The sequence below is a fragment of the Passer domesticus genome, chromosome 13 (assembly GCF_036417665.1).
Source record: "Passer domesticus isolate bPasDom1 chromosome 13, bPasDom1.hap1, whole genome shotgun sequence".
NCBI lineage: Eukaryota > Metazoa > Chordata > Aves > Passeriformes > Passeridae > Passer > Passer domesticus.
The window spans coordinates 2,852,355-2,868,673 of NC_087486.1; the positions used below are offsets into that span (position 1 = coordinate 2,852,355).

The 16,319-nt window shown below is 53.8% G+C and overlaps 1 protein-coding gene across 1 annotated transcript; it reads left to right on the forward strand.

Moving 5' to 3' along the window:
* The first annotated feature begins 4,753 nt into the window (after positions 1-4,753).
* On the forward strand, positions 4,754-9,142 carry MSX2 (msh homeobox 2). Its single transcript, XM_064388014.1, has 2 exons — positions 4,754-5,158; positions 8,527-9,142. The coding sequence occupies exons 1-2, from the start codon at positions 4,804-4,806 to the stop codon at positions 8,949-8,951; spliced, it is 780 nt and encodes a 259-aa protein (XP_064244084.1). The 5' UTR covers positions 4,754-4,803; the 3' UTR covers positions 8,952-9,142.
* The last annotated feature ends 7,177 nt before the right edge of the window (positions 9,143-16,319 follow it).

Consider the following 16,319-nt stretch of genomic DNA (forward strand, 5'->3'; position numbering starts at 1 on the left):
TGGGGGAGCAGTTTTGGGGGGAGCAGGGTCCGGCCCTGGTCTCCAGGACACAGCGGGACCCTCCGGGGTCCGGGCTCGCAGGGCAGCCCCAAAACCCCGCACTTCTTATCAGCCAGGGGCCGTGCATCACCTCCGAAATCCCCGTCTCCAAGGGTCCTCTCGATCGCGAGTTCCCTGCGTGTCAATTTAACCTCTCTACCAGCGCTTTCCTCCCTCGAACCTTCCCCTCGTGTTTATTTAAAAAGTCATTACCTTGAGGGGAAAAAACAAAAAATTGTTTTCAATCCTTAAGGGCAAAACTGTTAATTGCTTTGAGCAGGAAGACATCTGATCTCTCCCAGCTATCCCCTGCCTCTTGCCAAGCAGAACAAATATCTGCTGCTAAATCAAATACCTGCGCAGAGAGAGGGAGAGCGCAACCCTGGGCGGGTGCGACGGGAGACGCCGGCGTTGTGCAACCAGCTCGGCTCTCGCTGTCCCAACGAGCGGATGGCACCGGGGACCCTTGTCGGGTGACACAGGGGACAATTACAACGCGTGGTTGCACTCGGTGCAGCTCGGCTCCACCAGGAGCCCCCGGGCGCGTCCCCCGGAGGATGCTCGGGGCAGGATCCCCTCGCACACCAAGAGCTGCCGGCCAAAACGGCTGCGGGAGTCAGAGGTGGATCGAGATCGAGGCGTCGCTAACCAGCCCTGATCCCTCGGAAGCTCTGATGTTCAGCTCGCTCTAATTCCTTGCTAGCGTCTGGAGATAAACGCGTATTACTGTTAATGCAACGCCTTGCTCTTGGCTCCGGGTCTCATCTGGGGCAAGGCGATGAAACCATAATCTCCCAGCCTCTGACACATCAAACATTCCCTCGGTGTACACCTCGTTTCGGGGAAAAACTTACACTTGTTGCACACTCTGATTTCATTTTCCTGCCTTTATTTTTCCGGTCAAATCGGGAGACTTATCTTCCTTCTCTGAAGGATGTCCACACTCCAACCTCCCTGCGGGTCGTTAAAAAAACCCTCCTTCCTCTCTCTAGAAAACGGATTATTAACCAAATCGATCATAAAAAGAGGGGAAATGCTCGTGAGGTTTTCCCTCCCGGAGAATAAACTCTCCCCACTGCCCACGGGGGTTTCGTCCTCCCGAGGTGTCTGTGAGGGACAGGGACCGGTGCCTTGCGGGACTGGGGACAGGGGACATGGTTGGTGTAATGGTCCCAGTGAGTTCCCTCCTGATTTACACCGCTCAGGGCAGGCAGGGGGTGTCGGACAGCCCCCTGCCCCAAATCCAGCATCCCCGGCTGTCCCAGCCCAGCGATGCTGCGGAGTTCGGGGATGCCGCTCCCGGCTCGGTGGATGCAGGAGCGAGGATGCTGCGGCAGTGCCCGCCCGGCACCTCCCTCCGCCTCCAGGCTGGGAAAAGCGAGGCGGGGGTGGGCTCAGGGGCAGCCTGGAGCCCGGGGGAGGCAGAGGGGGAGGCGGAGCTGGCCGGGACGGGCCGTCGCTGCCGCTGCTGCTGCTGTTGCTGCTTCTGCTGCTGGAGCCGGTCAAACTGCACAGCCACTTCCCCCAGGAGCTTCCCTTTCATCTCCCCGCTCCTGGCGCCTGTAAAACAGCCTCAGTTTGTCTGCAGCGTCTCTCTTCCCCCTGCGCTCCCTCCCTCCCCGCCCCGCTCCAGCTGAGAGCCCCAGGACCGGCCCCGGCTCACGGGGCTGATGCTGCGGGAGGGCGGGGGAGAGGCACAGGGCCACGGGGGGCTGGGGGCTTTCTGGGCATCCCTGGGACACGGCCAGCCCCAGAACTGGCCCGGTTCCGCCGAGCCCCGCCGGCCAAGCCCCGGGCCTGGGGTCCCACGGGGACACAAAGGGGAGCCCAGGGCGGGGGAAAGCCCCGGACTCCCCGGGCTGGGAGAATTCCCTGCTAGTCTGAGGCTGGCGCTCTGGGATCCTGGGTAGGGGGCAAAGCTTTAAATCCTTGAAATTTCTCTCTCCGAACCTCGTCTCGGCGAGGTTTCCGTGCGGACATTTGGTACCGCGTGGGGCTTCAGCCTCTGATGCTCGACTGACAGCAGGAGGATGAAGGAAGGGAGGGATGAGAGGGAAGAGAAATCTCTAAATTCAGCCTTTAGACAGAAAATGCTCCAGTTTCGCCATGGACTGAGGCTGAAGAGGGAAAACACCACGAGCAAACCCTGCCATGCTTTGCTATCCCAGGCGCCTCTGTGGCACCCAAAATTCATCCAGACCCGGCTGGATGAGCCAACCTGTGCTCACAGCACCGACAGCAGCTCGTCCTTTGGTCCCTTTTCCCCTCCGGCCTCCCAAGGGATGGCAGCGGGCAGGAGCCTCTCCAAGCCCTCTCTGGCACACCCGTGCCACCAGCGGGCACCTGGGCAGAGAACCAGCACGCAAGGGACGTGCTCGGTGTCACCCCGACCCCGAGCTGCGGTTCCCCAGGCGCCCTTCCAGCGGGCATTGCCCGTGGGGGCGCGGTGCAATTATCGGCGGCATTTTCAGCAGCCCCACAATGGCTTTCCACGGGCTCTGCATTGTCCCCGGCACACCGGCATTGTTCCTGCGTGTCCATCAATTCTCATTTACTTGTCACGGTGCAGGAAGCATGGAGAAGGGAAAGGAAGGGAAAGGAGGGGGGAGAAGAGGGACAAACGCAACGCCACTGCAGCAGCTGAGCTTTGCAAGGCCGGGGCTGCCGGGCTGCTGCCTCTGTGAGTGTTTCCTAGCAGAGATGGCTTTTGTGGGGACGGAGAAGTGACAAACTGGGGTAGCAAGAGCAGCTGGAGAGGCATCAGCTTGTGGCATTGTTTTCATCCTCGGAGAAAAGCCCTGATCGGGGCTCTGCCGGCTGAAATGCTGCAGCCAGGCCGGCTGGACCGAGGCAGAGGAAAGCATCTCTCTCTTGGCGGATCTTTAATCCTTAACCCATCGAGGTGTGCAGTAACACCGCCAGCAATCGGCAGTGAGCGTGCAAACCCTGCTCTTAGTGCCGCCGATGAGTGGGGTTTTGTAACAGGGCTTCTCGCACAGGTCCTCCCGCGCTGCTGCCCACGCCGCAATCCCGTGCCCCGCTCCCAATTTGCTCTCCCCGGCACCGGGCGCGATCTTATCAGGGCTGGGGCCGCTCGGTGTTCGGTGCTGAGCAGTGGGGAGGGATGAGCAGGGCCGTAAAGGGGTCGGGAGCATGCTGCGTTCTGAAAAAGAGAGGTTTGTCTAATTTGTACAGAAAATAATGGGGATAAGTCATTTTGCATCCTTGGAATCCTCTTGGCTTTGGGACAGAGCAGTGTCCCCAGCACAGAGCGCTCCCTACACCTCATCCCCGAGCTGGAAATTCGCAATTTGCAGGGCTGGGGACTTCCAAGACTGCTCCATGAGCTGGCAGGGAAATCAGGAGTTCGAATCGAGCAAAGATGAGCTGGTTAAACCCTCCGTGTGTTATGGAAGGGAAATATCCGAACGCTCGTGGTCAGAACCCGGCAGGACCGAGCAGCTCCGAGCTGCCCCTGAATTCGGGGCTTGGGGAGAGGAGCTGTGCCTGTTGTCTTCTCAGTGGTTTTTAGTGGCTCTAAAAATGGCCCTCACTTGTAAATTGTAACACCAAAACAGCTCCCAAGCCCTGCGCACCCTGGACGTTAAAAACAAAAGAAAACAAAACCAACAAAACCAAACAAACTAAGCACCTGAGAAAGTTGCGGGCGCAGCATGAAATAACGCCCGGCGCAATATTAAAATAATTATGAAAAGAACAATATGTATTCGCTTTTATCCGCGCTGTAATTATAAAAGCTTTTTAAAGGACACTCTTTATTCATACCACTGGTAGGAAGTCAAAAAGTGAGAGAATCGCTTTCATACTACTGGTTTGATATGACTTTTAATTAAGGGCTGCGTGCCCCTAATTTATTAAAGCTCATCTTTTCATCACGTGTATAATTGACGCTGGAAAAAAAAAATAATTACAGATCTAACCTCTGCAGAGTGGTTTTGCCCGACTTGGGTCCTGCTGCCGTGGAAACGCAAACAAGAAAAAAAAAATTGATAAAAAAAACCCACAGCGGCCGCGTTTCTCCGGGGGTCTGCACCCAGTCTCCTTCATCCCGAATGGCGAATCCTGAATCCCGAATGCCACATACTGAATCCCACATTCCGAATCCCGAATCCCGAATCCCGAATCCCGAATCCCGAATCCCGAATCCCGCATCCCCAGACCCCGCTCCTTCGGGAAAGGGACGCGGTTTTTGGGGAGATGGAAGGAAAAGGGGACAGACCCCGCTCCGGGAGGGTCGGGGGACGGCGATGAGCCGGGATGAGCCCGGGGGTGCCGGGATGAGCCCGGGGGTGCCGGGATGAGCTCGGGGGTGCCCCGGGAGGAGCGGAGCCGGAGGGGCGGGGGGGACAGAGCCGCGTTCCTCTGAAGCTCCCTCTTCGCCTCATCATCATCAGCCTTAATTACCGCGGCGGGTTTTTTATTTTTTGCTGTGATTACAGCCCTGCGCGGCTCCTCGTGTCATTAACCCCGTGTCATTAATTGCCACCGGGACGGGGGGGGGGGGGCGGCCGGGGGAACTCCCCGCGAGCGGCGCCGGCCGGGCCCGCCCCCTCCCCGCGCGCTCAGCCAATGGCAGGCGTTCTCTGGCGACGTCACGCGGCACGGCGGGCGCTGATTGGGCGGCGGGGCGGCTCCCCCGCTCGGCCAGGGAGCACAGCGGCGGCGAGGCGCAGAGGGGGAAAAGGGGGGCGGCCGGGCCCGCTCGCCGCACTCGCCGGGCAGCGCCAGCTCCGCCGCACCGCCATGGCTTCCCCTCACAAGGCCAAGGACGCCTTCTCCTCCGACGAGGAGGGCGCGGCGCCCGAGGAGCACCGCAAAGTGAAGGTGTCCAGCCTGCCGTTCAGCGTGGAAGCGCTCATGTCCGACAAGAAGCCGCCCCCCAAGGAGCCGCCGCTGCCCGCGGCCGGCGGCAGCGCGGACGGGGCGGCCGCGGGCACCTCCAGGAACCTGCTGCTGGCGGGCCACGGCTCCCGCGAGGCGCACAGCCCGCCCGGGCCGCTTACAAAAACCTTCGACACCGCCTCGGTCAAGTCGGAGAACTCGGAGGACGGCTCGTCCTGGATCCCGGCGGAGGCCGGCAGATATTCCCCGCCGCCAAGTGAGTGCGCCGGGGGCGGGCGGGATGCGCTCAGCGCCGAGATACGAGCACGTACATCTTATGTTTTATAGCCCGTGTGCCCGTCCCAGGGCCCGGTTGGATGGGCCCTGAGCTGGTCTAGGGGAAGGTGTCGCTGCCGATGGAAGGAGATGATTTTGAGGTCCTTTCCAACCTAAAATATCCCGCTGTGCTTTTATAGGCGTTCATATGTGTGATATATTCCCATATGTTACCTATGTGCTATAAAATTATTATAATATATTGATATTATGTATGTATAGAGTTAAATGTTCCTATACATGACTACACGCATGTATATGAATACAAACCGCTTTCAAAGCCTTGGAAAGATCAGAAATCACCAGGGACCAGCTCCCTGCCCGACTCGAGGCCCCCTGGCAGCCACTTGGTCCATTTATGTTATCCCCTTGCGACAACAACTGCAGTTTCTCCCCGTGCCTTTCTCCCGTCCGCAGTGCGCTGCAATCTCTTTCACTCGGGAATTCTCCTGTCTAACCCTGAGCTGGCTCCGGCGCGGGGTCTGTCCCTCCATCCCCGGCTCCGGAGCCTGGCAGAGTTCCCCGAGCTGCTCCTGACCCCTTTGTCCCCTCCCCGATCCCTCCCCGCTGTCCCTCGGTGCGGAGGTGACAGATCACCTCTGAAACCCCCCCGGCAGCCCGAGCCGCCTTTCGCTTTCGGGGCCATCTCTTGTGAAATAAACGGAGGAAAAAGTTGTTTTTTAGGGATTTAAAGCCCCCAAAGATCGTTCAGAGAAGGGGAAGGAGCATCCCTGCCCCGCGGTGGCCGCACACCTGTGCCAGGGTTTGTCCGCGCATCCCAAACTTCCCTGGTGGAAATTAAATACTCTGCTTTATTAAAGTTAGAGACTTAACAGGCGTGAACTGTCTCACGGAATTTACTCCTCAGTCTAATACTGCGAGAGGAAAGTTTAGTGTTGTTACAGCTTTCCTTATTCTTTTTTTTAAAACAATAATTTCGATTTGGCTTTCATCCACTTCCTTTGTTTTATGATAACCCCGAATTAATTCGATTTCTATCGTGCTGGGAGAGGGCAGGAGGAAGGCAGTCTCTGTGAAGCTACAGTTTTTAATTTTCATGTGCCTTCAAATGTGCTGGAAAAAACTTGGAAAAAAGTGTGTGCCCCTACTTGGACCCCTTCTCTAAATCTGCCCAAAACCCCAGACTTAGACACGGCCTAATTATCTCCCTCTATATTTTTTCCCCTTCGAAATTCCTCCTCTTTCTCTTTGAAAATTGTTTCTTCTCGGGATCAGCAAAAGAGTTTTGTGTAGGATTTCGGTAGCTGGGAGTTCCCGTGGCTCCAGAGGGATTTGGGGAGAAAACTGAGGATCAGGGAGGGGAAAGTCCTTCGGCCTCGACCCTTTTCCTCATTTCCCACCTCGGCAGGAGGCAATGAGCGATTTTCCCACAGGAAAACCGTCTGTCCGTGGAGAGTTTTGACATTAAAAACAGCCCCTCGATTTATTATTATCAATATTAATATTACGGGTAGGATGAGCTGGGGGAAAAGCTGGAAAAGTTCGAATTTTGAGGAACACGGAGAGGGAACCCTCTCCAAATTATGGGGGGTTTTTTGTCCGATATTGGGCAGGAAAAGGAGGATAAAGACAGAAAAAACAACAATTAAACAAATCAGTGAGGGGAAACAAATCAGTTTGGGGACTGGCACGGGATAAACGCAATTCCGGGTCCCTGCTGTTCCCCGGAGCCTGGCAGTCCCTGGGGAGCAGCCTGGGAACGCCGGGCTGTCTCCTGGAGGGAATATTTCCCGGGAATTCGTGGAATATTTCCCGGGATTTCATGGAGTATTTCCCGGGAATTCATGGAGTATTTCCCGGGAATTCATGGAATACTTCCCGGGAGAAGCGCGTTTCTGTTTCTGCTCCTGCGCGGCCGGAGCCGGGCTCACCCCAGAGCCGCTGGGACAGGGAGCCACGGGCACCCCAAACCCTGTCCCAGTGCTGGGAGGGCTCCGCTGTGGGAAGGGAAAGGAGCTGGGTTTAAAACCAGCGTGGAACAACGCGGGGAGCAGCCGAGTCAGGGTCGGTTTGCTGTAGTTTGAGTTTAGTGCAGTTTGAGAGGTGAATCAGCTGTCACGGTGAGCACCTGAATTATTAAAATGCCCTGGTGGGGTCACAGGCCAGTGCTGGAAAAGTTGTTTCCTAGAAGAGCTTTATTTTTTTTTTTTTTTCAGTATTTCAGTGTTTTGTATTCTAGAGGAAGAGCAATAAGACAAGTTTAACTTTTTCTGCTGCTTTTTCTCCCTCCCCTTTCTGAACTTTAGAACAAATTCCCTTTAATTTTTTTAATTACATGATACACGCTTAAACAGCTTCTTAGTCTGGCTTATTTTTAAAAATAAAAGAGAAAAGTGAAACGAGTACAGAAAACCCAAAGTGCAAATGCTGACAAGAGCTTGAAGCAGACACCACCACCACAATGTGAACCAAGTTCTGCAGCCTGGGTGACACGGCTGTGTCCAGCCAGGGTGACTTGTCCTGTGCCCCGGAGTGAGCAAATCACAGCCAAATTACCGAGCTTTTGAAGCCGGCCGCCTGCTTTTTAGTTATTCTTTAGATTGCAAAATTATTAGTGAAGTGCTAAATTCATCTAAAGGCAAGTCAGCTCTCTGCCATCCCGGGAATATTACCTAACCTGGCTGGGGTTTAAGGCAGGCACAAAAGGTGGTGGATTTTCTGGCTTTTATTGGCTACAAAATGCTGAAGGTTTGTCTGGGTTTTGATTAATTTTTTTAATTGGCAAATGTTATAAAGGTGAATGTTGAATTAAAAGGGTGCTGCTTTCTTTTTTGAGCTTGTTGGGTTTTTATACTGGTTCATAATCAGAAAACACCCACTGAAAATTAAAATTAATAATCAGAGGAAAAACTTGATTTGGAAGAAAAAAATAGCATGAAAAAATGTCCAGTGAGTGAAACCACAAAAACTGTCAGACCTTCTTCAGCTGTCACTTGTTGTGCTTAGTGGGGGAATCCTGGAGCAGGGCTGGCCTCTCCTCTTGCCCCTGTCATTTTGGGAATCTCCTGTTTTTGTGCTTTCCTGGCGCTGTGCAGCAGCCCAGGCAGGTTTGTGTGCTCTAGACCCCTGTGAAGTGACTCCCAAAGCAACCTGTGAATTCTCTGTCCCCTTTGAAACTGCATAATTTCCCTTCCATCCGCTGAAGTGCTGCGAATTTAAGTTTGGGCAGGAAAAGATTTCCAGAGCCCCTTGGCAAAGGATGCCGCGTTTGGACGGGGACCCTTGGGACACCCAGCAGAGCTCCGGGGTGTCCCTGCTGCTGTGCTAACCCCTCTCCCTTCCTTGCAGGACACCTGAGCCCCACTGCCTGCACCCTGAGGAAGCACAAGACGAACAGGAAGCCCCGGACGCCGTTCACCACCTCGCAGCTGCTGGCTCTGGAGCGCAAGTTCCGCCAGAAGCAGTACCTGTCCATCGCCGAGAGGGCCGAGTTCTCCAGCTCCCTCAACCTCACAGAGACCCAGGTCAAAATCTGGTTCCAGAATCGGAGGGCCAAGGCCAAGAGACTGCAGGAGGCCGAGCTGGAGAAGCTCAAAATGGCAGCCAAGCCCATGTTGCCGTCGGGGTTCAGCCTCCCCTTCCCCATCAACTCCCCCATCCAGGCTGCCTCCCTGTACGGCACATCCTACCCTTTTCACAGACCTGTGCTCCCCATCCCGCCCGTCGGACTCTACGCCACTCCCGTTGGATACAGCATGTACCACTTATCCTAAGATCCGACAGACAGACAGACAGACAGACTTCCTGGTGGATCCTGTCCAGCCCTGAGAAGGCAGAACCCCCAACCAGTGCTGGCCATTCTTTCTGCACGCTTCTATCTGGCATCCTGAGTTGGCTGGGAGTTTGCTACGGGTTGGGCGTCTCCTGAGGGTGCTCTGAGCACTCAGAGTCTGCTCCTCTAAGCAAAAAAAAAAAAAAAAAGGCATAAAAACCAACAAAAAAATTATTTGTGAGTAAACGTAGGGGTTTTATCCAGTGCAAGTAAAACTAGGTTTAAAAAAGAGTGGGTGAAAAAGTAAATTTATCATACGGAGGCAGAAATTCCCTGACACCTTCCTGGCGGGGCCCAACACGGGTTTAGAATGAGAGGGGTGAGTGCCCTGGAGCCACGCTCTAAGTTACCATCACTTCACCTGGGGGCAGCGGGGAGGGAAATAAAAAGGTCTAATGGAAGTTTTGTTGTTTGGTTGTTTTTTTTGAAGACAGCAGAGCCCGTAGCTAGAGACGTGTAAATAGAAACTAGAGCCGGTAGAGTCTCAGTGAAGTTCAGAGCCAGCAAATTCCTGTATTTCTCGGGGGAGGGCAAAGTTTTGCATCCCGAACCTCGGCGAGATGAGCAGCAGGGCCCCTAAATGCAGAGCCCAGCTTTCCCCAGCGTGGCTCCTGTAATGCCTTTCTGTGTATAAATAGCTTCAGCCTTTGTAAAGCACTGGCAGGGGAGGTGAAGAGCAAGGGAGGGTTCTTAGCAGGCTGGTTTTTATCTCTTCCTATTGGCATGCTTAGAAGTTTTTGGCTGCAGCCAGGTGATCTTGGCTCTGCAGTGCTCTTGGAAAAGCAGGAGAGAGGGGAGAAAGACGTGGGTTGTTCCCATAAAGGATTGTTCCCTTCTGGGGGATGTTGTGGGGTTTTTATTATTTGTATTTGCCACAGCCTGTGTTAAAGAGAAGAACCCCCTGAGTTTTCCTCCATTCTGAGGATGCCAATAGAAGTGACTCGTGCTTTAAGCCCTTCTGAAGAGAGATCCGGGTGTCACAATCAGCCCCACGAGCAGGACAGTGAGGTGATAGAGACTGTGTGACCTGCCTGTCCCCGTGGGAGCTCTGGCAGCAGCTTCCCCAGGCTTCTCCTTGTAACTCTTGTATTATTTGTATTACTCTTGCTAAACTTTATGAGGAAGTTACTCCCAAGGCTGTGGAGCACTGAAGTCAGAGCTTCTCCTGGATTTATTTTCTTAGCATGCTGTTGTGGAGGAAAGAAATGAAACAAAAAAAAAATCAGAAAAAAAAAATGGAAAGAAAAAGAAAAAAAAAAGCCACGAGGTTTTGCTGGTTTTGGTTTGTTTTGATCCAGGCATTGATGCTGCCTGGGACCCACTATAGATGAACTTCCTCTCTCCCTTCCCCTCACCCCCGATCTCCCATTATAGGAGAATCCCTTTGAAAGGGATGCCTTGTACAATTTTATATATTTTATTGAAGATTTATTATTTCTTATCTCTTATTTCGAATTAAATTAAAAAAGAAAAAACATGTTTAATCGCGTGTGGGTCTGTTAGTGTTTGGAGTCCTTTGAAAGGTGCCTTCTCTCCGTGTGTGTTTTGCACCGCTGGGTCAAGTTCAAAGGAATGTTTGGGTTGCCTTTATGATTATTTCCCCTTTCTCAATCTGATTTAAAGCCAAATTTGCAGCGCATGAAGGTGAATTGCAAGTCAACATTTCGGAGTCAAAAGCCAAGGCTTTTATGAGGTTTCCTTGTTTTTAACAACCTCTTTTAGGCGCCTCTGTTCTTTACAACGCCGTGCTCCGCTGATGTTTCCATCCCTTTCAGCTCGTGTGCCTTTCCCTTTCCTTGGGGGCTCTCCCCTCAGCTCTGTGCTTTAGGGGGAGACGGGTCTCCACTCCCGAAGGATTTGGGGGGAATTTGGAACAGACAAAACCTGGCGGGGCCCTGCAGTGCTCCAGCTGCATTTCAGGGCACCAGGGTGCTGTGCTGTGCCACAGCTTTGGGGCCAGGCTGGGAGAGCAGGTGCTGGAACTGCTGGAACAGGGGCTGGGAGCAGGGGAGCCGAGGGGACCTTGGAACACCTCAGTGTCACCGCATGGAAATGTCGCAGGAGGACGATTATGGTTAGAACGGGGCCCGGGGACAAACCAGATGTTTTTTTCCCCCTGCCCAGATGTCTTTACCCCCTAACCAGATGCCTTTTGCTCCTAACCAGGTGTTTTTGCCCCCTAACCAGGTATCTTTGCCCTCTTCCCAGGTGCCTTTTCCCCCTGCCCAGATGTCTTTGCCCCCTGCCCGGCTGTGTTTGCCCCTCTGGGGCTTCCCCCGGCTGCTCTCTCCCGGCTCCCCGGGGCGTGCGGCTCCCGGCAGCGCCGCTGGAACACCGGGAATTGTCCCGTCCGCATCCCGGCTGCCTCAGCATCCCTCCGGATCGGGTGGAAGGCTCGGGGAATGCTGCGTTGGGCCAGGCGGGCTGCGGGGAGGGGGTGCACCCCTTTCCCGACTCCCAGAAAAACCCCTGGGAACCCCCTCCCTTCGGAAATGCAGGGAGAGAAGCCGGGGCAGAGCCCAGGCTCCACGCAGGCTCTTGAAATTAGATTTTACCGCGGTGTAAAAACGAGAAAAACCCCTTTCTTTCCGCGATTGCCTTTTCCCGAAGCATCACCCCCCGAAATCCAGGGCAAGGCGAATCCCCCCGGCCCTGCCCTTGCCCGGCCGCTTGTCCCGAGTGCTCCCGTAGCCGGGCCGGGCTATAAATAAACCAGCGGCGTTTTTGAACCTTCGGTATAAATCAGCTGTGTCAGGGATTACAGCTAAATCTTTTTGCTGGAAATTCTTTGAACGCGGGAGCTTTGCGTGTGTTATGATAGATCCCTAAATGGATACAGATTTATTGCGGCACACAAGAGTGTTGAAGGAAAAGCTTCCAAATCTCGGTTACAACCTCGGCTATGGGAAAGGCAGGAGGGATCCGTGACACCTCCTCGGAGCCTGCGGATGGCATGACAATTCACCCTGCGCCCATTATTAACTTGTTCCAATTAAAGCCTTCAGAAAGGCCGAGTTAATTGAGTATTATATTTTATTAGGAGGGAGGTGTCAAGCTTTACTCATGAGACTTCATCATCGTCCTAATGGGAGCTGCCCCGCAGGCAGATCTGTAACTGAATAAATTACAGCGAGGCAGGGAAATCAGAATGCTATCATTAAAAGCGATGCACTTACTGAAATTCCTCCCCCACTTTCGCAAGAGGCTGGGGAGGTGTGGCTTTAATTAGTTATTTTAATGCAAAGTTAAATTGTTCCCAAAGTATTTTCTGACACAAAGCAGATGCGATGATTAGAAGTTGAGTGAGACTGAAAGGAGTTGGCACATGTTCCAGGTACATCTATATATTTTAAATTCCCAATAGAAAGTGAAAAATAATTAGAGCAATAAATAATAAACATTAAAAACAACGCGATAAATTATCCCGATCCTTAAAATCCGGACTTGCTGAGCGGCGGCTCAGGCCAGCCGGGCACTCCTTCAGTCACCGGCGGTGGATTTGTTGACATAAACATTTGGGATTGGGCTTTTCTGCCTCGCTCCGGCCAGCCGTTCATTACCCAAAGCCACGGGCGCTCCGAGCCTGCATTTCATGTTGTCACGTTGCCTTGTCACAGCCCGGAATTCCTGCGTTTTATGGCGAAAGAGGAAAACTCGGCTGGCTTGCCCGGGACAGCGGGGAATTCTCTCCGCTGCGGGCCGGGGGCTGCGGGCACCCAGAGACCCCCGAGCCACGGGGATGGGGTTGGGAATGGGAATGGGGGTGAGGATGGGAATGGGGATGAGGATGAAGATGGGGGTGAGGATGAGGACGGGGCAGGGGATGCTCCCCGCACCTGCCCCGTGGAGCCCACCCGGGTGACTCAGGTTCCCTCCAGGCCGGGCAGAGTCCCCCGTAGACGCAGCAGCAGCATCCCGGCTCCCATCCCGGCTCCATCCCAGCTCCCATCCCTGTTCCCATCCCGGCTCCCATCCCAGCTCACATCCCTGCTCCCATCCCTGTTCCCATCCCGGCTCCATCCCAGCTCCCATCCCGGCTCCCATCCCAGCTCCCATCCCGGTTCCCATCCCGGCTCCCAGCCCTGTCTCGAGCCCTTCCTTCCATGCTCCCGGGGTCCCCCCGCACCCCCAAATCCAGCCTGGGCTGGACACCGCACACCCCCGCGCTGTCCGTGCCTCTCCCCTCGCGCACCGGGGGCTCCGCAGGATTTTGGGGGGAGTGCTGGACAGGCAGTGCGGGAGGAGGAGAGCCCACGGAGGGGAGGGATGAGGAAGAAGGACCAGAAAGCGCCAAACTCCGGGGCCCTGCGGCTTCGGAGGGGCTGCAAGGCACGCACTGTGCCCTGGCTGCGCGCAAGGAGCCAGAGGGTCCGCGGGGGAGCCACTGCCACCCCTCCGGGGCCGCTCTCGGAGACAAGTGAGCATTTTGCTTTCTCTAAAGTATATTTCACCCTCTCTATTTTACTTTAGTATCCTCAAAGACTAATGTAGATGGCTTAAAAAAAAATAAAATCATTAAAAAACAACAAAAAAATCTTCCCTAACAAATAACGCCCAGCATTCCGGCAGTGTGACTGTTCCTCTCGTTCCTACGCTCGCTGCCAGCCACGGAGACTCCAAAATGCCTTTTCCGGGGGTCACTTTTGGAAGTTAACCTACTTTCGGCAGCGCCCACATTCTTGGCGTAGGAAGCCTGTCTAACAAAATAAAAACAAAGAGGTTATTCCAATATATTTTTTTTCTTTTCCCTTTCTCCATTCCAGAGCAGAGGGGGCATATTTTTCCAGCGAAAAGCATGAGGGATCTCAGGGAAACTGCCCGGCTCATCCCAGCGCTGCGAGCCCCAGGAGGAGCCGCTCCACGCTTCACGCTCCTTTTCGCTGCCGCGGGGGAAGGAACAGGGGAAATTTGGGGTCTTTTGTTGTTGTTGTTGTTGAGCTTTTTTATTTTGTTTCGTGTTTGGCTCCCCTCTCCCCTCGCTGTGCGTTTCCCACCGTAATCCACGAGGCTTTTGGCGGGTGCTACCCGCAGCTCCCAACTGGTTGCACGCAAGGAATAAAAATCTTTCCATCCATTATATTTCAGTCTTTTAACACCCGAGCAATTCTGTCCCTGCTGTTTTAGTGGAAAGACCGGTCTATAAAGCTGCAACTGCAGTATATTTTAAAATGCTACCATTTTTAAAGGGGGTTGGAATAATTCTGCTTTGCTTGGGAAGAAAAAGTCTCGAGCAATGTATGCGCGATTAAGGTTTTATAACACTGTTCAAGGAAATTAAAAACATTCTGTGATGTTCTTGCTGCAAAGGCAGGTCTCTCTTTTTTTGGCAAAATGTTTTGTATATGTATTTCTTAGATTGCTGTGTTTTGAATAAGCAAGAATCTCGTAAAGAGAAAAAACCCCACGTTCCTTAAAAGTATGCGCTACCCGTTTTATTAAACTGATTATGCCAGCGTTCAACTCAAAAGTTTGTTTTAAGTAGGAATATTTTCCCAGACGTGTAATGGATTGCTTGAAAACAGAATTCTTTGCTTTTTAATGACCTGTAATGGCCAATTCATTTCGACTGCGCTTATCAAGGTGCTGTGTTAAATAACAAACCGGTTCTTGAAAACAAAAAAGTCATAATGAAAAATAAGCAGTCAGAATAATCTCCCATCTCCGAGCCAAAAAAATGCAATAAAATTAATTTAAGACTGTCAAAACATCAAAGCTGAGAAAAGGAGCTGCTAAAATAATGTCTCTTGATAAGGAAATAATAAAAACACACCAAAAAATGTCTACTCAATAAACTCCACTGGATTTGGGGGTCTGTGCTATATTTTATTTGGTGATGAAAGCACTTTGATGTCACTGTATTCCAAACAATTATTATTATAATTTTAAACAACCTGGTGTTTTCCATTACTAACGGCTTACGCTTTGAAGTTACACCTCATAATTTCTTAAATTAAATAAATCATTTTAAGTTTGCACTGGGAGCCTTTTAATAGCAGAGAAAGGAATATCATTATCTTATTGAGAGGCAATTGCAGTGGCTCCAGTTTGGCTGTAGCTGGGGGCAAAGTGGTGCACTATAACAGACATACTTTATTAGCCTCCCATAACTCTTGAAAGAACATTTTTATATTTTCTTTGATTCCCCCCCTCCCCCTCTTGTTTTAAAGCTGTCCCAACCTTTAATTACTGCCTAATATGAAAAGCATTATTTTTTAATGCTGTGTAATTTACCAGAGGCAATAGGCCAAGTTAACAATTGTTTATTAGGGTTGCTGTTTCACACAGGGCAAAGAATGCTGTTCCAAACCCAACTTTTCATGGGTGGTTGCACTAATTAATACAGTGTCTGAGGCTCCTAGGGGGTTTTTAATATTAAAGCCTATGGGGCGGAACGGTTTTTAGAAGTCCAGCTCCTGCTGACGTTCCTCCTCCCCTCCCCGGTGATTTCTGGGGCTTTCAAGGCTGTTTTGATCCGAGGCAAAAGTCGGCAGCGGGAGGGGAGCGCCCTGGGAGCCGCCCCGGCCCCGCGGTGCCCGGCGGGGGTGGCACCCCCTGCCCCGAGCCTGGCCCGGGCCGCCTCCCCCGGGCCTCCCCCGGGCCTCCCCCTGCCCTGGCTTTGATTTCTTTCCCCTTTCGCTGCCATCCAGGCTGAGGCGGGCGCTACCGGAGCTGTGGCTCCGGGAGAACCGCGGGACCCCCGGGGCTGGCACGGTGGGACCCCCGGGGCTGGCACGGTGGGACCCCCGGGGCTGGCATGGCTGGGACCGGCACGGCCGGGACCCCCGGGACTGGCACGGTCGGGGCCGGCACGGTGGGACCTCGGGGGCTGGCACAGCGGGACCCTCGGGGCTGGCACGGCCGGATTCTCGAGGCTGGCATGGCCGAGACCTCGGGACTGGCACGGCAGGGACCCCCGGGACTGGCACAGCCGAGATCCCCGGGATTGGCACGGCCGGGACTGGCACGGCCGGGACCCCTGGGACAGGCACGGCGAGGCTGGAACGACCCCGCACCCCCTCGCCTGCTCCGTGCTCGGGCAGGAAAATGCCCCGAGGACAGGGGGATGAGTGCCAGGGGGATTTGTGACAGGGCATGTGTGACAGGGGGATGTGTGCCAGGGGGATTTGTGACATGGCATGTGTGACAGGGGATGTGTGCCAGGGGGATTTGTGACAGGGCATGTGTGACAGGGGATGTGTGACAGGGGATGTGTGACCCGGCCGTGCCAGCCCCGAAAACTCCGCACGGCTGATCCGTGAGCTCTTCCCGGAGCACCAGCGCTGTCCGGGAGCTCGGGGCACCCCTGGCC

What these genes read in the sequence shown, in the direction of transcription:
- MSX2 (XM_064388014.1), top strand. Translation starts at nt 4,804, where the DNA reads ATGGCTTCCCCTCACAAGGCCAAGGACGCCTTCTCCTCCGACGAGGAG. An exon ending in CAGATATTCCCCGCCGCCAA is followed by an intron (nt 5,159 to 8,526) that starts GTGAGTGCGCCG and finishes CCTTCCTTGCAG; the next exon opens with GACACCTGAGCCCCACTGCC.